This window comes from Balaenoptera physalus (assembly GCF_965194825.1).
Source record: "Balaenoptera physalus genome assembly, chromosome: 12".
Lineage (NCBI taxonomy): Eukaryota > Metazoa > Chordata > Mammalia > Artiodactyla > Balaenopteridae > Balaenoptera > Balaenoptera physalus.
This window is the reverse complement of record NC_138897.1, coordinates 56,999,650-57,022,370: the sequence shown is the minus strand read 5'-3', so window position 1 is coordinate 57,022,370 and position 22,721 is coordinate 56,999,650. Positions and strand designations below refer to the sequence as shown.

Sequence of the window (22,721 nt, the reverse complement as noted above, 5' to 3'; positions counted from 1 at the left end):
CCTCCGTTTCACAAGCCAGGAAAGTGAGGCTCAGAGAGGCCGCACACCTGCCCCAAGCTCCCTGCTGCCTCCTGGGTTTCAGGTAGCCCTGCGGCTGGAACCTGGCTCCTCTGGAATGTTCCTGCCCCCCGGAGGCTCCTCTGACCCAGAGGGGAACGTCAGCAGAGTCGACAGCAAGCTCACATCAGTTCAGAGCTGCTCTAAGAGTCCCTAGGGAGACGTGAGCCCTGGAGGTGGGGACGAAAGGAAGGAGAGCCTTACCAGGCCCCGAGTGGAAGCACGCAACCTGTCAGCTCTGAGCCCCTTGTTCTCCTCCAGCACTGTTACTAGGGTGCACGCACCCCCAGCGCACACCTGCTGCCTCCCACCCTCTCCTGTTGCACCCCAACCCCACCCTGGGAGGCCTTCCCTTTAGGGCATCCTGGTGGTGCCCTGGGCCAGAATGGGGCCCAAGGTCAGCTCTGTGGAGGCTCCCTCCCTTCTCTCATGATGAGTCCAAGCCTTTATTTGTTTTGGTAAAAAGCAAAGGGTGTCTCGGCGCGGCGCAGTAAACTCTTCCAGCTGGAGAACTAGGTTGTGGTCTTACCGTCGTTTCCTGTTATCTCAGAAGGGATGTGTGGCATCAGCCCCCATGCTGGGCCTTTCCTAACTCTGCCTGCCTCTCTGGCGGGGCAGGCCGGGCAGGGCTCCTTTCTGAATTGCATCTCCTGGACCTTCTGCGTTTCGTTGGAATGGTCTCCTCCTCCCAGCTGACCTTCCTTCTTCTCTCTGCAGCTGTGCACACACAGCTTCCCCGCAGCCAGGCAGCTGCGAGAAAGTGCATTTAAGTGATCTCTCGCTCCACCCCACCCTGCGAATCACAGGCGCCAAGGATGGAGCTGCCCATCCCTCACGCAGCCGGGCCCAGCTGTTGGCCCCTGCTGGGGCCGCAAGGACCCCTGCACTTGGCAAATCCCGTGGCCTGGAATTTGGTGGCACTGAGCACAGTGGTCACCCGGTCTGTTACCAGACCAGTAGGGGACCACAGCCCATTTATTAGCACTTTGATTCATAGGAACGCACGCGCACTGGCAAAACCCAGGCGTTGTGCGTCTTTGTAAACCATGCAGTTAGATTGATAGGGGACCTGGAACAAAGCATGGGCCTCCCGTTTCATTCATTCTCTCTCGAGCCAGAACGAACGGGTGGCTGGGGGCCCACCGTAACCCGCGCCGGCAGCTCAGCCTCCAGTACTGCCGCCTCGGCTCACCCCCGTCATTGGAAAGAGGACGACTGTCTCTCGGGGTTGGGGAGGGAGGGAACGTGGGGAGGTCCAGCCTCTAAAGGATGTTGTAAGGCTCCCTCCAGACAGATAGGACCATGCAGAGGAGTCGTGCTACGTTCCAGAAAGTGTTTCCTGGAGGGAACCAGAGCTGAGGGCAGTGAGGACTGTCATCCCTCTGGAATCTACCTGAAGGGCTCGTCCTGGGCTCAGGGCTATTCTTCCCACACTTGGCGCCTGGCCCGAGCAGGCCGGTCTGGAGCAGCAAGCTCCAGGTGCAGCGTGAGTGCAAGGCCCTGTCTGAGCAAGGGCCTGGGAGCAGATTGTCGCTTTGGGGGCCACCCATTCAGCCACCCTGATCACGTGCCCCGAGCAGCTGAGCACGAGCAGCCCGTACGTCTGGTGCCCTGCAGCCATCATCATAAAGCACGTGACGGAGAAGCCAGATGAAGAAATGGAGGCACAGAGAGTTTAGGCCGCCTGCGCTAGTGCCCACATGCTGAGTGGCCAAGCTGCGGTTTAAACCCAGGCATCTGGCTCCAGAGTCTGAATCCTCCCCACTGAGCTGCAGCTCAGAGAAGCAGAGATGAGAGCAAGAGTGAGCCAGAGCCATCTGGAGGTGGAGGAGGTGGGGGCAGAGGAGACGTGCTCCCTCAGACCAAGGTCAAGGCCAGAACCTGCTGCCTGGGGCAGAGCGGGGCCTCACAGGCAGGGGCGACGCTGCATCCAGCCTGGGATGGAGGGCTGAGATCAGAGTACAGCGAGGTTGCACAGCAGCTCCATCACAAGCGACACCACTGCTGTGGGTGGAATCGTGTCCCCCAAGAAGATTGGCTCAAGTCCTAACCCCAGTATCTGAGAATGTGACCTTACTTGGCAATGGGGTGTTTGCAGATGTAAATTAGTTAAGATGAGGTCATACTGGAGCAAGGTGGGCCCTAGCCCAATAGGACTGGTGTCCTTCTAAGAAGACAGAGACACAGAGAGAAGATGGCCATGTGAACACAGACACAGAGAGAACACCGTGTGGAGGCAGGGATTGGAATGATGCATATACAAGCCAAGGACCGCCTGGGACTACCAGAAGCTGGGAAGAAGCAAGGGAGAGTTTCAGAGAGACCGTGGCCCTGCTGATACCTTGATCTTGGATTTCCGGCATACAGAACTGTGAGACAATAAATTTCTGTTGTTTAAGACACGAAGTCTATGGTACTTTGTTACAGCAGCCACTGGACACGGATACAACCACTTTTGTGTTCTAAGGCACTCAGACTGACATCTGAGATTTACCACCATCCTCCTGCCATCTTGAATCTTGCAGCATTTCGTTGCCCCAGAAGCCAGCCTACCTCACCCCCCAAAATATGTGTAAGCAAGTGAACTAGAATGACTATTATTGGGCACCTGCCTCAGGTCCAGGTGTAGCAAGGCTTCAGAAGTCAGCACGCACAGCCTCTTTCCCCAGATGCCCTTGGATTTCCTGACGCTGCCAAACCCCTAGGAATGCGGGCCCAGCTGGCTTGTGTCCGTCCTGTACCTTTCCCAGTGGAGCCCCCCTCCCTCTGCCACACCCCCCTGGAGGACAGGGCTGCTGGCCACTTGGAGGTCAGGAAATGGGGGGCCTTGACAGAAAGATGGAAGTTTGCAGAGACCCTCTCACCCCCAAAATGTACTATATCTAGTTGAGGAAAGAGAGTAGCCGGGTGATGGCCAAAGAGATCGGTAAATGGAGAATCAGGCTGCCAGCCAGCCTTCTGCCCGGCGCGGGGAGCAGTCACCAGGACACGGCCCTGTGGCTGGAAACCCCGCACAGAAGGCATCACTGAGTGCCACCTCTGTACCTCCAGGGGCAGAGCTGGGGTTCAGAGGAATTCTGCCACTTAGAACATGAACTTGAGGGCTTGGCCACGTGCAGCCCTCGCTGGGGGCCGGGTGCTGAGCCAAGGGTCTCATAGCATCAGCTCACTGGCCCTCCTTCTACACCCCTCTCCAGGGTCCAGCATGGAAACAAATATAGCTATCCACTCATCCTGCTGCCAGGAAAAGTAGGTCCCAGCTCCGTATCCCAAGAGCTAGGATGAGGCTACTTGTAAAAATAAGAGCCTCTCTTGCAAGGTCTGGGCTTGGGGGTGGCCGGAGCCCTCCTTGCCCCACCTCCAGGGCTGCAAGCTGAGCTGGGTTGTTGGTGCTCACGGGGCCCTTCTAAAGCTAGGACTGGTCAGGAAGTGGCGTGGGAGGACCCCAGTGCTGCGGTGAACTGATGACATCAGTGCCTTTAGGGGAAGCAGAGCTCTGCCCTATCCCACATCCCCCCAGTAAGGTCCTGTTACAGTAGCAGTAAATGCCATCAGTGAAAACAGTGTATGCATCACTTATGGTTCAGTTATGAAGCACAGCATCCACTCGAGCTAGTTTAAGAAGAAAGGCGTTTTCTTCCAGGGTACTAAACAGCTTATAGAGTCACTGGGGAGGCTGACGAAACAGCCTAAGTTGGGGTTTCAGGAATGATCCCCAAACCATACTGCAGAACCAGGTCACTAGGGGAATCTGCACTGGCTGTCAGCTCTGGATGTAACAGTACTGCCCCCTCCATGGTCAGGAAGCTGCCACTGCTACTGGATCCAGACCCATGCTGCTCTACTGTGGTCTACACCCGCAAAATGGAAAGTGGGACTCTAGGGCTCCTGCAGCTGTTCTTCTTGGTAGCAGAAACAGCAGAAGCCCAGCCTCTGCTTCAGCTCTGCTTTCTGACACCAGCACATGGGATAGGAAGGACTGTAATTGTATTTGGAATCCTAGCTGCAAAGGAGTCGGGGAGTACGTCAAGGCATCCCAGAAGGGGGTTGGATATCCAAGCCATAGTGTATAGTGAAGGTGAATCACTGGGGTTTAGAGAAGATGATCCTGCAGAAGTGGCATTGCAGCCTAGGCAAGGAGGATCTGGTTCGCATAAAAATCACCTGGGCAAGATCACGGTGCGGAGAGCAGGGCGCCACCCTCAGACACTGACTCAGTGGGACTGAAGCGGAACTTGTTTGCTGCTGTCTCCCTGTTGTCCTCTTGATAAAATTCTTCAGTGTCCTTTACGTACATCGTGTTCTCTGTTTGATCTTTGAGATAAACCTCTGAAGCAGCCCGTCAGGTATTCTTACCTTGTGCAGGGAAGAGGAAGGTGAGACTCAGCTCAGGGAGGTTAAGCCACTTTTTGCAAGTTAGGCCTGACTCACTGGAGATGGACCTGCCAACCACCGTCCCCAACCCTTTCCACCTGCCAGCCTCTTGGAGCTACTCCCTGCTGCTACTAACCCGTGCTCTTTCAGTCTGATTAAGAGCAGGAAACCAGTGTGCCCTACCTCAGTGGGGGCAAGCCCCATCACCCCTCTGACCCTCTGTTTCCTCCTCTGTAAGGTGAGGTGGCTGGAAGGCACTCTTTTGACAGTGGGAGCCTTCTTTCAAGAGAAGCGTTGCGTGTATCTACGCTTAAGACAGAAAACAGCAGGGCTGCTGCGGTTGCCACAGGGAGGGATCCAGACACCTCCCACATAACCCCACCTCCTCCAGCCCCTGGCATATCCTTGCTGGGGGCTCACCCAGCTTTGGCCCCCAGCAAAACCTGGCAAATCTTTGCTTGAACCTGCTCACATCATTGCAAACCTCGCGACGGTCGTCTGCAGAGGAAGAGCAGGAGGGGCTGTCTCTGGGAGGTCAGGATGTGGGGAGGGGTGGGAGAAAGGGGGAGGGGGTACTGGGTATTTAGGAAACAGAAAACTTGGCTGATTGGCTGACGGGCCCAGCTTGAGGTAAGTGTGTTAGATGGGGTACCCCGTTCTGCTGCCTGTTTCCTAAATGAAAAATCTTACATCCTGTTCAGCCCAGAGGAGACGTTTGTTTGGGATGACAGGCACGGCTTCGAGAGCTGCCACAGGGAAGGCGTCCACTCTCCTGGACCTTGGTAGTAAGTGGCTTCCATAAAATGTGTGCACCCCGCTCCCATTGCCCAGCAGAGCAGCACTGCCCATGCGTGTGTGCACGCACGTGTCAACACGTGCTCCACGCTGGTTGCTACTTCCCGGCACGTTGCCGGGACACATGGCAGCTACCAGATGGGTGTGTCCTGGGTCGGCTGAGGGACAGCCTTCCTGATTGGGCTGGAAAGACCACAGCTCCGAGGCGGAAGTCGTGGCATTGCACCCACCGAGTCCACTTCCACCCAGAAGTGGAAAAGCTCTGAACAAGCTTGGTGGAATCGTGTGCGTTAATCGGACTGTGGTTTGCCTTTCTTGGCCAGAGAAGCAAAGAAGGTGCCACCGAGATCAGTGTGAATTTGGACGTGCAGGCTGTTTGCCTGCTCTTGGTTATAAAAGTGACACCAGAGACATTCCATGTGCCTGTTCTGAAACCGTGTCCAACCAAACATCTTCTGAATGGGGCTGTTCACAGAAAGCCACCAACTTTTGTTAGAGCTGCTGAGGAGACCTTGGACGTGTCTTCTGGAAAAGGCCAGGCACTCGCCTGAGAAGAGGCTGGCAGTAGCTGTCCACGGGAACCGGCCTTCTCATCACAGTGTGTGGTTTCTTCTTTCTCTGGCTTTGCCTGACAAAGGTTACCGCCCGTAACCAGCCAGGAGTGGCATCACACGTTGTTGCAGCCCTTGGAAAGTATGTTCCTGAGGAGGTGGGGTAAGATTACTCTGCTGAGATCCAGCCAGACTGAGTTTTGTTTTTTTTTAATTGGAGTATAGTTGATTTACAACGTTGTATTAGTGTCAGGTGTACGGCAAAGTGAATCAGTTATGTATATACATATATCCACTCTTTTTTTTATTTTCCCGTGTAGGCCATTACAGAGTATTGAGTAGAGTTCCCTGTGCTATACAGTAGGTCCTTATTAGTTATCTATTTTATATATATAGTAGTGTGTATATGTCAATCTCAATCTCCCAATTTATCCCTCCCCACCAGACTGAGTTTTAATTCAGAGTTAATAGTGTAAGGCACAGAGAAGCAAGGGAGATCAGGGTACGCAGAGAGAGCTCAAAGGAGCCGGTCTTTCAGGATGGATGGAATTAGGAAGGGGAAGGGGAGGAGGAGGAACTCTGGGTTCACGGCACTGTTAATAATAGCTAACATTATATACCTACAATGGAATATTATCCAGCCTTAGAAAGGGAGGGAATTCTAAAACGTGCTACAACATGGATAAACCTTGAGGACATCATGCGTGGTGAAGTAAGCCAGACACAGAAGGACAAATACTGTGTGATTCCACTTCTATGAGGAGTAGTCAAATTCAGAGAGACAGAAAGTAGAATGGTGGTTTCCAGGAGGAGCTGGGGGGAGAGAATGGGGAGTTAGCATTTAATCGGGACAGAGTTTCAGATTTGCAAGATGACAACAGTTCTAGAGGTGGATGGTGGTAATGGTTGTACAGTATGGTGAATGTACTTAATGCCACTGAACTGCACACTTAAAAACGGTAAAAATGGACTTCCCTGGTGGCGCAGTGGTTAAGAATCCGCCTGCCAATGCAGGGGACATGGGTTCGAGCCCTGGTCCAGGAAGATCCCACATGCCGCGGAGCAGCTAAGCCCGTGCGCCACAACTCCTGAGCCTGTGCTCTTGAGCCCGCAAGCCACGACTACTGAAGCACGCACGCCTACAGCCTGTGCTCTACAACAAGAGAAGCCACCGCAGTGAGAAGCCCACACATCGCAACAAAGAGTAACCCCCGTTCGCCACAACTAGAGAAAGCCCATGCGCAGCAACAAAGACCCAACACAGCCAAAAATAAATTAATTAATTAATTTTTTTTTAAAAAAGGTAAAAATGGTCAATTTTATGTCATGGGTATTTTCCCACAATTAAAAAAATAAAAAACCAGTAGCTAACATTTATTGAGCACTTGCTGTATACCAAGCACTGCACAGAGCACTTCTGACGTAGTTCTCCAAATGGCCGTATGAGGTAGGCGCCGTTGCTGTTTGCCTTTTACAGATGTGGAATCTGAGGTTGGGGGTCATTAAATAAATACACCTCTCACAGCCAGATGACTTATGATGGTCATGAGGATTGTACCCAGATCTGCGAGGGTCCAGATATCACACTCTGTGAACAACAGGCTGAAACACAGGCACTAAGAGAGTCTCCCTTTTCTGCCAGGCACAGACTCCTGACGATTTCTAAGTGTTGTCCTGCTGATGGACGGGGTTTGGTTTCCATCCACCTGCAGAGGCCCTGCCCGTCAGACTCCTGCATCCAGCAGAGCCCTTGAGGTGGCCCTCATCTGAGTTCCCTGTTGCTGCTGGTGCAGGGTGTTAGAAGTTGGCTCTAACTTGCACTTGATTATACCCATGACCAGTATTTTAAGGAGTGACCCGTGTCGCCCCATCTGTTTCAGACCACGGTGATCGACTACGTGAAGCCCTCGGATCTCAAGAAGGACATGAATGAGACCTTCAAGGAGAAGTTTCCTCACATTAAGTTAACACTCAGCAAAATAAGGAGGTACGTGGGGATGAACGCCCACCTAAACTTTCCCCCAGGCCTCTCTCCCAGCACGCACTGAGCTTGTGCTTTGTACCGTGGGTCTTCTGTTGTTCTGGGGAAGTGAAACATGGTCACGTTCAGCTAAAAGAGGCTCGTCCGGTGCTGGCTGACCGGTGCCCAGATGTGAGCGAGCCAAGGCAGGCAGGACAGAGGCGGAGCCCTTGACACAAGCTGACAAGGATCTGGAGTGAGGTTCCTTATGAAAGAATTATTTCATACTATCTGTGGCTCACAGTTCAGTAAGATTTATGTTATGGAAAACTGAGAATAAGAAACGTTCGGTTCCCTGCGTTCTCAAATGCATGCAAAACAGAACAGAGTTGGTATCAGAGGGTTTGAGATAACTCTTTACCCACAACCGTCTGTCCAGAGGTGACAGCCAAGTCCTGTATGTAAGCAGTCAGCAAAACGGCCAAAGCAAAATCAGGCCCAAATTTCCCCTGCAGCTGATTGGATCGACCTTGTGGTGACCCACATCTTCTGGCCCAGTAATCGAGAGGACTGGCCCTGCTGGGCTGGAGAGAAGCTGACTTGTGTTGTGTCTGTGTGCCAGGACAGCAAGATTTCAGGGCATGTGTGTGTGTGTGTGTGTGTGTGTGTGTGTGTGTGTGTGTGTGTAGTAATGGAGGCTAGGCTATACACAAACATAGTGTTGGAACATGTGCCAACATTCATACATTTATGTATCCCAATCCTGTTTTGATTCTGGCACGTTCCTAGCCAAAGAGGTGAGAAAAATTAAGTATTCATATTTTGTCTGGGCAGCTTTCCTAAGTAAGCTGGTTCCTGCACTCTTAGTCTAACCCCTCTTCGGCCATAGGTAGTGGCCATACGCGATCTTCGGCAGAGCTGATACCAAGTACCTAATTTATCCGAGTAACTGTCTCCCTGGAATGACCTTAGTTTCCCTCTGTCACTGTGGGCGGCTCTACTCCTAGTTTCCGGACCCTCAGCTATCCACCTGGGCTCAACATGGTCCCATCTGGACGTGGTCTGTACAGCTTGACCAACAGAGAAGGGTTCAAATTCCCAGCGACTTAAGTCTGTTGGCCACATATAACGTAACTTTCTCACTCATAGGGATTTAATCCCATTCCACGCCGCCCTTCTGGAAATGAAAGAGAAAATGCTTTCAAGACAGGGTAGTCTTTTTCTTTGGGATCACCCGAAACTCCAAGTTCTGATAAGACTCTTCCCTCCCTCCCGTCTTTTTCTAGCCTGAAGCGAGAGATGCGGAAGCTTGCCCAGGAGGACTGTGGCCTCGAGGAGCCCACGGTGGCCATGGCCTTTGTCTACTTTGAGAAGCTCGCCCTCAAGGGAAAGCTAAACAAACACAACCGGAAGCTTTGTGCCGGGGCGTGCGTGCTCTTAGCAGCCAAAATTGGAAGCGACCTCAAAAAACATGAAGTCAAGCATTTAATTGACGTAAGTGGGCTGAATTCTGATTGGCTGGTTGGGGGGGCGGGGGGGCCGGGGCATGCGCTCCAGGCGAGCGTTGGTCTCTCAGAAGAGCCTGGTTGGTGACCCAGCCCGGGAGACTTCTGTGCCTTAGTACCAGCTAAGGGACCAGGGCTGTGAGGTCGGCCCTTCTGCATCAGATGTCAGACCCCGCATCTCAGGCTGTCTTAGAACAGAGGGATAGGCCACTTTGATGAGACTGAAGATCCCCAGTATTGGGTCTGGCCATGAAATACACTTTTAGGCACCATGAGGGTGAGCTTATTCTCCAAGCCACAGAAGCCACTGTAATAGCCAGGGGGGTCTTGCGGGTGGAGTGACCTGCAGAACATCCATCAGACACACCTTGGCTTCCTGTGGCCTCGGCTGCTTACTTTTTTGGGGAAGGGCATGGGCTTGACTGAGTGGTATCTCCTTCCTTTTAAAATAGAGCCCCTTGGGGTTCCCTGGTTGTCCAGTGGTTAAGACTCTACGCTCCCAATGCAGGGGGCCCAAGTTCAATCCCTGGTCAGGGAACCAGATCACATATGCGGCAACTAAAGACCCAGTGTAGCCAAATAAATAAATAAATAAATTTTAAAAATAAAAAATAAAGTAGAGCCCCTTTAAAGCAAGGAAACACTGATCTTCTTGGACAGATACGAGAATGCCTGTTTTTAAAATTCAGTGTATTCTGGGAATTCCCTGGCGGTCCAGTGGTTAGGACTCCACGCTTTCACTGCCAAGGGCCTGGGCTCAATCCCTGGTTGGGAGAACTAAGATCCCACAAGCTGCGCGGCGCAACCAAAAAAAAAAAATCAGTGTATTCATAGAAAATTTGAGGTACAATAAAGCCAACAGATCAGGAGATGCATCAGAATTTCCTACCTTTTGAAGGCTGAATAATGTTCCACTGCATGTATACACCACATTTTGTTTATCCATTCATCCATCCATGGAAGAAATGGTACAGAATCATCTAATTTGTGTAGTAAACACTTTTAGGACCATGGAGGTGATGTTTGGATACCAAATCTGAGCTGAGAATCAATAGGGTTACATAGATAATAGCTGAACTAATGAATCTTTACGAGTGTGCTGTTACACACATTTCATAGTTGAGAAATATATCATCCAGCAATGCTGATAGTACCAGTGCAGAATATAAGGGTAATGATCTGACAGGCCGTTTGCAGTAGCAATTAACTGAACGCAAGATCCCGACCCAGTTATAATCTGAAAGTAGTCGCCTACTACTCTGGTGTTGAGATTTTTTTTTTTTTTTTAATTAAGCCAAAAGCTAAGTTTAAGTCAAAGCGGAATGTACTCTAGCTAAAATGAGGCCTTCCCTACCCACCCTCACCCTGATTGTTCTCCATTCCTACTCCGGCAGCAGCTGGACCGAGAGGCAGTGCAGGAGGGGAGCCCCTGGGCGTGGGCTCAGCCCAGTCAGATACACACAAGCCTCGTAATGCTCTGAAAGTGAGGCAGCCTCACCAGGACTTGGTCTTCGAGCGTAAAATGAAAAGACCAAACTACACATAACCAGCCCCCCCAATCCTAAACCTCCCACGTGGATATTGTTGTTATAGATGATTTGCTATGGTTTTAGTCTTACCTCTAAGCTTGAATAACCTAGTTGTGACAGGTACAGTTTGAGTCTCAGCTGAGTCTGAATCTCAGCATTTCAATTTGCTGCCCATGTCACCTTAGACAAATTCTTAACCTCTTGACCCTGTTTACCCATCTGTAAAATAGAGATAAACGTAACACTGACCGTGTGAGATTATCAAGAGATGTAATGAAGTCACGGGATGTATCTCAGGCTCCCGGCAGACTGTGGGTCCTCAGGGAGGTACGAGTCCTTTTCCATCAGGACTGAGAGCAGGAAACACAGCTGATGCCTCCGTTTCTTCCTCCACAGTCTTGCCCATAACGGGTTTCTCTGTAAACACTCTCTGGCTGATGGATACAGAGGTTACACGTGGAGAAAACCTAGGATTTTTATTTCAAAGCTAAAAGGCTTTTGGTTTCCTTTATTTCTGTTGCCAGAAACTGGAAGAGAAGTTCCGGCTGAATAGACGAGAACTGATTGCCTTTGAGTTCCCGGTGTTGGTGGCCTTGGAATTTGCCCTTCATCTGCCGGAGCACGAAGTCATGCCCCACTACAGACGCCTGGTCCAGAGCTCCTAGCACAGGCCTCCTAGGAGGGCAGGGGACCACTTCCCCTGAGCTCGCGGGAGCAGCGTGTACTACTGGAAATGCAAAAATAGAACTCAACACAGCAAACTTTTCTCCTCTCGACATGTTTTTGTGTAGAAGCAGTACCAGAAACTTTTCAGGGAGTCTTCCGTCTGGCCAGCCGAGATGGTCTATGAACCGTCTACTGCTCAGCCAGGAAGGGGAGACCCATGCAGAAGATGGCTCCCCCAGCTCTCCACTCACCAGATTTCCTAGCTGGCCTCACCCAGACTTCCTCGCGACCACACGCAGACCTGGCAGGCGTGGTCCAGGGCCTTCTCTCCAGCCCTGTTCCAACTCGGAGTGCAAAGTTCTAGAGCAGATTGGGGAAGAGAATTTGCAGAAGTTGGGAGAAAGCTTCTAAAAGATACCCTCAGTGTGTCAAAAGAGCGTGCCAATCTATTTTTGTATCCGCTGTTGGAAGTGCACTTTCCTCTGGAGCGGATGGCTGAGTGTGAGAGTACGTGTGTCTGAGAGATGCCACATCAGCCCTCCACCCGCAAAGCCAGCCCCACCCTCTGCAGAGCAGACCTCAGCCTGGGGTCAGGAGCCAGGCTGACCCTCGGCAATTGTTTCTAGATAATCTCTGGATAGCAGTCACTCTCTCCGTACCAGGTGGACACCTTCTGCCCTTAGAAAATGACATTGTTTCTGTTACTGCTCCTAGCACCAATGGGACAAAGAAGACAAGCTCTCACTCGGATGGGCTGCGTGGAAAGGTGTGGCACGTGACGTTCTATACCTTTCCGCCATCACGTCCTGCGTGTACACGAACCTTCGCACTTTCCCCACTGTGGAGATGGTGGGGCTGGGATCCGTGGTGTGTATTCCTGTGCTCTATGTTAGAGTGCATCACAGGCACATTTATTGTGCTATCTATCTATCTACCTATCTATATAAAGTGTTTTATAAAATCCAAAATAGGGGTAAGACGCATGATTGGTGTTTTGAGGCTTTTGGCAGCTGGGACCAACTGCACCTGGAGCTGAGGCTGAGTCAATCGAAGAGGCAACAGCTCTTAGCATCACCACGTCCCCAGGGCTGTTAGTGCAGAATTTTCGTTGCTACTTGCACCGATTCACTGGGACAACCTGTATGGAGGCACCTCATCACTCTGTCACCTCGTAGCTGCAGGAGAGAGGTGCCCGCTGTGGTTCACTGGACAGAAGGAAGTCTGTGGCCCTGTAAAAAGAGAATTAAAATATTTTATTGTTTCTATATCCATGTATGTGTATGTGTAGACGCCTAAGTCTCACCAGTCACCCTCGCCCTGCATTACAGTTCATCTGCCACCATCCCCGCCTCGATTTCACACACAGATTCGGAGCTTTGCAGTCACCCCAGAGAAGGGGCGACGGGGTACCCGGCTTTAGTCAGCAGAGCTTGAAAGAATCTGACAGTCACAGGTTGGAGGAATTCAAGGAGTGGCCAGGGGGAGAGCAAGCAGGACCCAGAGTAACAGAGTCTAGTCATAAATATTTTGCTAACAAATTTCCTTAGCTGGGTTCAGTTGTGAGATGATTTTGTTGAGAGGTATGATGAACATGATCTCTTGGGCTTGATAGATTAATTACTATTTCTGGGGCACCTACTGTTTGTGAGGCAAATTGGGAAAGAAACAGGAAGTGTTCAGAATGTCTCCATCACCTGACTATAACCCGCCCTTGACCTTCCTCTGCTGGTGTCTGTCACCTGCTTCTCCCTGATGAGCCCCCTGGTTCCCAGTCCACTCAGCTCCCCGGTGAGGGGCTGGTGGGTGGAAAGCCTCTCAGAGATGCGAGTCCACTGGCATCTAGAAATTGTAGCTCCCCGCCACCCATCTGCCTTGAGTCTCCCGCCAAGCTCAGGGGATGTCCAATGGGTGACCTGGGCCACCAGCCCAGCTGTGTGGAGGGCAGCACCCTGCGTCCTTCCTGTGTCTTAAAACCAGGCTAACGTTCTTGGGTTTGGGGCAGTTTGGTTTGGGGCATTTATGAGGTGGACTTAAGAAGTTGTGTGTCCATTTTTTTTAAGACAATTTAAACATCTATTTTGACCTGTGGGTTTGTTAAGTGGGGAGTTTATTGGTTTTAATTTAGTTGGGATGGAGGCTGAGAATGAAAGATTTTGTCCAGAGCTCTCCTTTTCCTTGTCCATCACATGAGCTTTCCGAAGGAAAAGGGGAATGAGGCGGAGGCCAGGGCACCGAGGTCACTGCCGGCGCCTCCTGGGATGTGGTGATTGCCAGTCACTTCCCAGCCTCGGGCTTTGGCAAGGAGTCGTGGAGGCAGCCTGTGCCTGTGTGGAGAGAAGGCGGCCGCTCGGCAGACTGTTCTAGAAGACCCCGAGGCTCTGCCCTTCCACCGTCCACCACAGCGGCAGGTTTGGACCCCTTGCAAGCCCTGCTCCCTCTCGGGCTGCCTGAAGCCTCTGCAGTTCTCCTCAAGGCCAAGGGTCTGGGGAAGCCCACACTCCTCGGGATGGCAGGAGCCGCCCCACCTGACTTGGTTTCCCCAGACTGGCCTGGTGGACCGGGGGTGTCTCTCCTCTGGTGCCCTGACTGTGAAGTCAGGTTAGAGATGGAAAGCAAGGAGCAGCTGCCCTGTCCCCAAGCAGTGGGTCCGCTGTGCGCCCTGCCCGGGAAGGATCAGTCCCCATCCCCCAAAGGCCTTGAGGCCTCAGGCCAGTGACAGTAGAGGTCACTCCTTTCCCTTCTTTCCCCCCAATCAAACCTGCATTAAAGCAGGAAATCCACACCAAAGGCAAAGCTGTTTGTTTTCCTTGGTTTTTTTTCTCCTGACCAGAACTTCCTCTATTCTTTTGGTCGCCCACCCAGCAGACCCATTCTGGGCCTCCTCGTACTCCGCACAAACCACTGCGTACCACGGGCCCCTCCGTTCCCCCAGCAGCACATAGGTCTGTTTATCGCCCTACCGCTGAGCTCTTTCTCAGACGTTTCCGGTTCAGTGCGGAACGGCCGGCCTTCTTGCCTCCGTTGCAATCTGTCTGTGCAGAGGAGGGGTAGGCTGGAACACAGCAAATGTGAGCCAGGTAGTTTTGTTACCTGTTAATTGTTTTCTCTGTGCGGGGAGGAGCATCCCAGGGCTCCCCCACCCCAGGGACAGCCTGAGTTTATCTCCTACAGGCTGTCGGGACCGTTTGGTTAGGGACATTGCTGGCCAGGTCCCAGCAGGGCCAGGTAGAGTGTTGAGGACCAGACAAGGGAGGAAACATCAAGGCTATAAATTTGGAGTCACATATTGTCAGCACCAACTTGAAAGCGTCTTCCAGGAGTGCAAGTGCAAGGCAGAACAAGGCAAAAAGCTATAAAAGAAGAAAATAATAATTCAAGGGCAATGGTCCTCTCACTGTCACAGCAGGGAGTGCTCGCTCTGACAGCCCCCATTGCACAAAGAGCCATGCAGACTTCTAAAGAGATATTCCAGAAAGTCTGCAAACACTGGGCTGGCTGAACCCTGAAGACACACCTGGCGAGGATGGCACTTACCTGTGTACCGTCTCCACTACCATCTTGCTACTCAAAGTGTGGTCTGAGGACCAGCAGAGTTGGCATCCCCTGGGGCCTTGTTACAAATGCAGAATCTGCATCTCAACAAGAGTCTGTGGACATTTGTATGCATTAAAATCTGAGAGGTATTATTCCTCCATATACGCATAGGAAATAAATTTTCTGTCTGAAAAAAGATACTACTCATGTATAAAGTTGTCTAAAACAGAGGAACTGTAGATTTTTTTTTTTAATCTAGTGGGAAGAGTGGCATTGTTTTACTTTTTTTACAAATCTCTGTAATGTCTTTTTTTCTTAATTTTATTTATTTTTGGATGCGTTGGGTCTTCGTTGCTGCGTGCAGGCTTTCTCTAGTTGCGGTGAGTGGGCGGCTACTCTCTTCATTGCGGTGCACGGGCTTCTCACTGCGGCAGCTTCTTTTGTTGCGGCGCAAGGGCCCTAGGCGTGCGGGCTTCAGTAGCTGTGGCACTCGGGCTCAGTAGTTGTGGCCCGTGGGCTCTAGAGCGCAGGCTCAGTAGTTGTGGACCACGGGCTTAGTTGCTCCGCAGCATGTGGGATCTTCCCGGAGCAGGGCTCGAACCTGTGTCCCCTGCATTGGCAGGCAGATTCTTAACCACTGTGCCACCAGGGAAGTCCTGTAGATGGTTTTTAATACCAAAAAGAACAGTGCCAGTCTCTCACTGAAAGGTAGTTTTGACACTTGTTTACCTAACTGCCTCATCTAACATTTTTGTGGATGCACATGGCCAGAAAGATTTAAATTGGATAAAGCTACAGTTAACCGATAGTAGGTCCCAAGCGCAGAGCTGGCTTATAGGGATCACTTCATCCGGTGTTGACTAAGGTCACTGCCTGGATGAGGCCTGGATCTCAGGTTCTCAGGTCCATGCCCGGGTGGAGAGTTGCGATAGTGGAGGGTCAGAGCCGCCGTGGGTGCTGGAGCATGAGCCCCCTCTACCAGAGCTGGGGAGCTGTACAGTCATGACCTTGGGACATCATGATGAACAGATCTCCAGTTTGCTTGCAGATTGACCTTCATTGAGGTCCATGTAGCATTTTATAAAATGTGTCTTACCCTGTGTTCTGTGGGTGACGGCAAGGACCCCAAGGGCCTGCCCCTGAGATGCTTCCAGAGGTTGGTGAGAGACCACTGGAAGTGAGTAGAAGGCACCCTCTCCAGGTGCCGTGGTACTGTTCTCCAGAGGGAGCCCCAACAGTGGGGATGCTCCGGGGGCAGGAAAGACTCCCCGGATGGACCTGGAATGGACAAGCCCAAGGCAACAGGGCTGGAAATCGCCACTCCGGAATCAGCCTGGCACACAGGTGACAAGGTGGGCAAGTTAGAGCAATTGTTTGGTCCAGTGAGTGAAGATCAAGAAGACAGGATGAAATCAAGGAGACTCCTTACTGGGGCACCTGGACAGATTGGTGAGAAACCAGAGACACAGATAATCCCTTGGACACAATGTTTGACAAGGGCCCTTAATCACCAAGCAGATAGCACCTGCCAGCCCTGTGCTTGGCCCTTAAAGCCCATGTTCTTATTTTACCCTTAACAAACAAACTGTAAAATTAGGTATCGTGCTCCCATTTCAGAGATGAGGAAACTGAGGCTCTGAAAGGTGACTTTGCTTGCCCCAGCCATGAAGTGGCAAAGGCAGAGGATTTCATATCCAGGTCTGTCTGATCCCCAAGCCCAACCAGCTGTGTTGCCTCAAGCTCGGGTCAAAACAGAGAAGCTAAGGAAGTGGAGAGGCCAGAGCCAGGCTGATGTCAGATGTCGCTCTGGACCTGCTGCACTCACGGCCTCTCCGATGAGGTGGGGTCTTCTCCCCACCCCACCCAGCAACCGCCAGCCCTTCCATGCAGCGGGGAGAAGGGATCCAGAGCTGCAAAGTCCAGACCGCCACCCTCTCAGGTATGAGCAGCCTTCATAGCTGATGTGGGACACCGTCCTGGGCCCTGGTAGAATGTGGGCTTTGGGGGAAATGTGATTCTGCAACAGGTGAGCTAAGAGGCTTTCCGAAGTAAGCAGAAGATCACAGTGAGGATAACACGGCCAGGGTGGGAGTCCAGCAGCGTTCGACCCATCGGTTTCTCATTGCACATGTATGGCTTTTCCACGGTGTGTCCCAATGAACATAAATTCTCTTTGCCCCTCTGCTCTGCGTGTTCCTTGGCCGCTGTTCCTCCTGTCTGTGTGTGGCTAGGAAATGCACATTTGTTTTGCTCTAAAGCTAAGCCAAGTATACCTCGGGCAGGCCGTCCACTGGCAGGGAAACTCACATCACACAGTGGAGCCAAAGAATGGCTTAGGGATTATGAGCTGTTTGAGACTATTCGTGCCTCAGCCCTCAGTCATCACATGCAGGACTCAAGCACTCGTCAGAGGTGCAGAGAGGTACTTTCACAGTCATTAGCTGCTACTCTAGACCACAGGGTTCAGGAGGGCAGGAAAGGTATCCATCGCCGTAACCCTAGGCTCCCAGCACAGTGCCTGGCACATGGAATTTACCAAATATTGGTTGAGTTGAATGAACCATCACAAAACAATCACCACACTGGGCGGGTTGTTCTCTGCAGCTCTCAATTCTCTCCTCGGGTCCCACCCAGGTTCCACCCTGCAGACCACACACCACCCAGGTGCCCTTGCCCTCCAGCTGCCGAAGAGGTTCTGACAAGGAGAGACACTGAGGGAGAGTGAGAGCAGGCGGAGAACCAGGTCCAGGGGTGTGTTCCACAGTCAGCCCCCCCACCACCCAAAGGACCCTGCTAGTCCCCGGGTCTCACCACCCCTTCTTGGTCCCTTAACCTGTCCACGCCTCCATAAATAGTTTCCTCGCTGAACTCACTTCAACTGCTGGTGCTAAGCCCGCCTGACACAGCCAGCTGGCAGAGTAGAGGACAGCGTGTCCCATCAAGGATGGCCTATCCAGGGCTGCCTATACTTCCAAAGCATTCTGGAAAGCAGGAGGACAAGGATGGGAAAGCTCAAGAAGATCACACGCCCCTTCAAAAAAGGCGGTTTAGCTACGGTGAACCTGACCCTGAACAGCCCTCCTCAGGGCACTGGTGGTATCCAGTCCCTCTCTGCCAACTGGGCTTTCCCTGGGGACCTCGGATTCTTGGTGGTTCTCTAATGAGGGGCTTCTGAACAGGAGCGCATCATAAACGATGACCAGAAAGAAACTTTGGGGGTCCAGTGGGGAGGCTGATGGCATCTCTGCCAGAACCACTCACTCTATATATTTTTTTACTGCCTTAAGAAAAAGGAAGCAGATCCCCTTTGAGGTGTATCTGGAAGTCCTGGTGAAAACTACAGACTGCTTTATGAGATTCTAAACCAGGTACAATTTTTTCCTAAGGCAGCTGCCTTCTCCCATGAAACCAATTTTCATTTTTATTTGCAAAATATAAACAAGACACAAATGGAATAGATTCCTTTCCCCTCTCCTTATGTATTGGACAGAGGGGCGGAAGCAGTTTTCAAGGGGAGACTGCGGGCAAGAGATTTTTCTGGGAAGAGCATGCAGCCAGAAGCAGGAGGGCCCAGAACGGGAGGGGTGATTTTCAGTAGCAGCCCATGGGGAGCCCAGAGGTAGTGACCCTGGGAGAGGCAGGCAGAGAAAGGAAGGAGGGGGCTCCGGGGCCGGCAGACCGGGTGACCTCAAGCCAGACACTGAAGGGTGCTGGCCTCCTAAGGGGGTCTTAATACCTCCCATCAGAGGGGTTCTGGAGGATCAAGTGAGATGCTACAGTAGACACCTGTAGGTGTTCCATAAATGGACATAATTATTTTTATAATTGAACTTCACTGAGTTAGCAAAGAATATAAATAAAAAGTCCTGCTCTGTAGGGGAGGCTATTGGAGCACAGATATGGCATCTAGGACCAGATGGGGAAGGTACAGTAACTCACTTGGATTCCCAGGGTCTAGGTGACCCAAGGTCTCCATGGAGTGCATAGCTGCGCAGCTGTGAGGAGGTGCTGGGTGGCAGGCTGGAATTCAGCTGTAGCTTCACCCACCAAGTTGTGTCCACGACACAAGCCTGCAGGAGAGGACACCTTTCTGACTGTTGTGCTCAGAAGATGACATTCTGCCAGGCAGCTGGAGAAACGTAGGTCTGCTCCTGATCCTTCAGAGGAGCTGGGTGGTAGGAGGGCAGGGAACAGAGGGTAGGAGGAGAGGGAATGCCGGGACCCCTACGAGCCCAATGAGATGAGCCCCGTCCCATGGGGCAGCTGGCTGCTGGAGCCGTGTGGTGCAGCTGGGTGATGTGACCCCTCAGAGGACCAGTAGGCCATGTTATTTATGGTCAGGGGTGCAGAGGGTGAATGAGCTCCCGACAGACCCGGAGGAAATGGAACGGCCTCTGTGCAGGGCGAGCAGGGGTGGTCAGGGCTGCTGTGCAGAGAGGCGGCAAGGACCCAACTGCCTGGGCCACTAGCCAGGGAGGGAAGAGGGCGGTGGAGAGGCCAGAGCATGGTGGTTATGGAGGAGTGGTACAGGGTGCAGGGACCCAGCTCTTGAACTATCTTTACCTGGCAGAGGCTGGGCAGGTGGTCCCCTCTTGGAAGGGGGTCAGTATGAGGAGTTTGGCAAAGCCTGTTAACACCTGGGAGTCCTATTTCACCTTGACTCCCAGACACTCTCCTGGGACCTCTCCCCCTTCCCTCACAAGGTCACTTTCCTGCAGGCTAAACTGGGGGAAAGACGAGGACAGCAGGGGCCTGAAGCCAGCACTTTACCCGCTGAGACGGGGGCACAGATGTTTCCAAGGAAGGGCCTTCTGTTCAATGAACCCCCGAAGCAGAGCCGACGTTGCACTTGACCTCTGGGTCACTTTCGTCCAGAGTTCCAGGCCACCCACCAACTTGGCCCTAGTCAGACCAGACCAGCCCTGGGCTGCAGAGCTTGGAGTGAGAGGCTGGGAAGGGCTGAGACCACCTGCCCTGGCCTGTGATGGACCCTAGACTTGAGGAGTTCGGATCTCAGGAGACTCGGAGAGATGACAAGGAAGTGTCCTTCCACAGCGATCCTCCAAGTGCCCTGATTCCATTTCCTGCTCCCAGCCCGTTTCTTTGGGTCCAGCTGGAAGTCTCCTGATTCCCATGGCATTTCACTCATTTACTCTCCGCCACCCAGCCCAAGGGAGTCGCTATGGCTCCTTTCGTGTCCCCACTGCTGGGCAGACACTGGTGTTGGCTGCCCCTTGGTGACCCAGCACCTGGGAGCGGTGGCAGATGGGCTCTGGGTGCCTTGCTGCACCCAAATTACCCCCAAGCGCTGCCCCCAGGAACTCGACGGGGAGACGATGAGGCCGCCGTGGCATCCAGGCTTTGGCGTAGTGAGCCCTGCTTTCCAGGGAGCCTGGAGTCGGGTTGCAGGGCTAAGGAATGAGTGGGAGGGGAGGAAATGGCCTCAGCAAGCAGAGAAGGTTTTTCTCAGAAGCGTAGTCGTGAACGGGAGGAAGGAGTGAGGGCAGAAGCTCGAGGTTGAGAACCAGAACGTTCTACCCATACTCAGCCTAGATGAGGGAAGTGAAACCACACCTCACTGCCCACCCACAGTTGCAAGACGGGGCCCTTCTGCTATCTTCATTAGCATTTCTTTACTCTTGGGGAGACTGTCCTCCCAAGCAAATAGTGTTTACTATGGAAACTTCCCCCAAGACAACTCTTCCGTGAAAAGCATCTCCAGTTTGTGCCTGAAGATTCTTTGAACCCCTCACCTTGCTGTCTCCACCCATCCTGGACTGTGGTATTGTGATCGTTACCTGATCCTAAATCCCCACACTGAGATACAGTACTAACTTCAAACCAAAATTCTGACCTTGTCTTCCTGGCTTTGAAATCCAAGCATTGCTATTCTCCCCTCCCTGCCAGGGCAGCAGCAGTGCCCTCGGCTTTGTCTTATCAGGAGGTATGTTGGTCATACCTGGGGAGCCAGCTTATGACAGCAAGGTTAAAGAAAGAAGTCAAGTTCGACATTTCGCGTTCTTGTTTTTTTGTTGCTGTGTTGAGAGACTTGAGGGTATTTAAAGCCAGCTGACAGGGAAAGTTCAAAGAACCAAGAGAGGGCAGGTCAGTTTCCTGAGGAGGCAGGAGGGGCTGGAATCAAAATGAGCAGAGGCGAGGGAGTCACGTGAAGATGGAGAGGAAGGACTTCTCAACTGGGGAAAGCAGGGAAGAGACGTGCCCAGGTGAGCAGGTTTGTCCGGATGAGATTGGGAAGGTGACAGTTCTCCTCTGACAGCTTCCATTTTCCCTTTAAGTGGCGGGGCCCACCCAAACGGGAAGGAGGAGGGCAAGAAGGGGATGGGGCTTGAAGAGAGCGAAAACGTTTGGAGTAGTTGTAGAGACAGGGAAAGTGAACCAGCCTGAGAAATGATCGTTTCCGTAGTGCAGGGAGCCGTTTGAGGTTGGTGCTTTTGAATGTGTAGAGAACGTAATCTGCCCTGTTCTGTGACTTCCTGAAGGAACGAATGAATGCATGAGGGCTTCTGGGTGACAGCATGTTCCAGGTGCTAAGAGATCTTAAAGTCACTTTACCTCGTCACACTCCATTTGCTCGGACACCCCAAGTCCCCTGCCACAGAAAGCCAAGTGCTAGGGAGAGTTCCAGATGATGATAAGGGTCAACAAGAACACTTATGGTTATGATGTACTGGGTGCCAGGCCAAGCACCATACATCCATAAGTGGTCTGTGTGTGGTGCACGTACATATACATAGGTACATACATGTGTGGTGGATGTGTGTTTACACATACATATCATATAGACATATATAACTGTTTCCTGTGTAAGTCTGCAAACCTACGAGGGGACTAGATTACCTTTCCCACTGTAAAGAACTGGGGCTCCGTGGGGTTCCTCAACTCCAGCCCAGAGCCCCCTGCCCAACAGAGGCAGCTACACACCCCCCTGACCAAGGGGGCTGGGAAAGACCACGCAGGAAAGGCAAGTAGAGAAGTCTCAATAATGAAGAATCAGCTTCAGAATGAAAGTAAAGCATGAAAATAAACTCCATGCCTGAGGACAAGGTGGAATTTACTGTCTGGTGCTCCTGCTTGGGGCGAAGTTGATGGAAGGCAACCTGAGAGTCCCCGGGGGTGAGACACAGAACAACAAGCCGCCAGCCCTTCCCCCTCCTGGTCCTCTCCCTTCCCCCCTCCCCCTCCCCCCCCCCAGCCCCCGCCTTGGGTCTCCGCAGGCCCTCAAGCCTCTTGAGGCCGCCTCCTCACCTCAAGGGCCGCTTCTGCCCCTGCCCACGGGCCGCCAGGTGCTGTCCCCAGGGTGCCAAAGGGCCAAAGCAGCACTGCGCTCTCAAGGAAGTGAGAGAAAACCACCTCTCCCTCTCAGGGTCACCTTTGATCCCACCGCTCACGGCGCCCAGGCTCCTGTAGAACACATCGTTGATTTATGCCCGGAGTAGCCCTCTCACCTCAGGCCTTGAAAACGTGCATCCCTGAGGCAGGTGTGAGCAAGTGTGTGAGTGCGTGAAAGAGCATGTGTGTGAGAGTGTGTGTGTGTGTGTGTGTGTGTGTGTGTGTGTGTGTGTGAGAGTGAGGCTGTGTAAGGTGCAGGGAGGAGCAGCAGAGGGCGGAAACGTAAATATTCTGCATTTTCCCCATCATCTCCTTTACCTCATTGACTCATACAGACAAGCTGCCTACAGACCTCAGGCTCCACCGGGCTGTTCTGACCCCCCTGGGCTGGTCTGATTCC

At 52.4% G+C, this 22,721-nt stretch overlaps 1 protein-coding gene and 1 long non-coding RNA gene across 3 annotated transcripts in view; one reads left to right on the top strand and one right to left on the bottom strand.

The window, feature by feature from the left end:
* Window positions 1-12,702, top strand: part of CABLES1 (Cdk5 and Abl enzyme substrate 1) — a 107,004-nt gene extending 94,302 nt beyond the window's left edge. For both annotated transcript variants that reach the window (XM_082418691.1, XM_082418690.1), the window contains 3 exons: window positions 7,658-7,764; window positions 9,024-9,231; window positions 11,296-12,702. In XM_082418691.1, the coding sequence (XP_082274817.1) occupies window positions 7,658-7,764; window positions 9,024-9,231; window positions 11,296-11,436 (456 nt within the window). In that variant the 3' untranslated portion in view covers window positions 11,437-12,702. The remainder of the gene's footprint in view (window positions 1-7,657; window positions 7,765-9,023; window positions 9,232-11,295) is intronic.
* On the bottom strand, window positions 6,069-11,289 carry LOC309640296. The gene is made up of 2 exons (XR_014252173.1): window positions 11,021-11,289; window positions 6,069-6,590 (listed from the first exon to the last, which is right to left on the bottom strand). It is a non-coding gene; the product is annotated as an uncharacterized lncRNA (long non-coding RNA).
* Window positions 12,703-22,721: the final 10,019 nt, after the last annotated feature.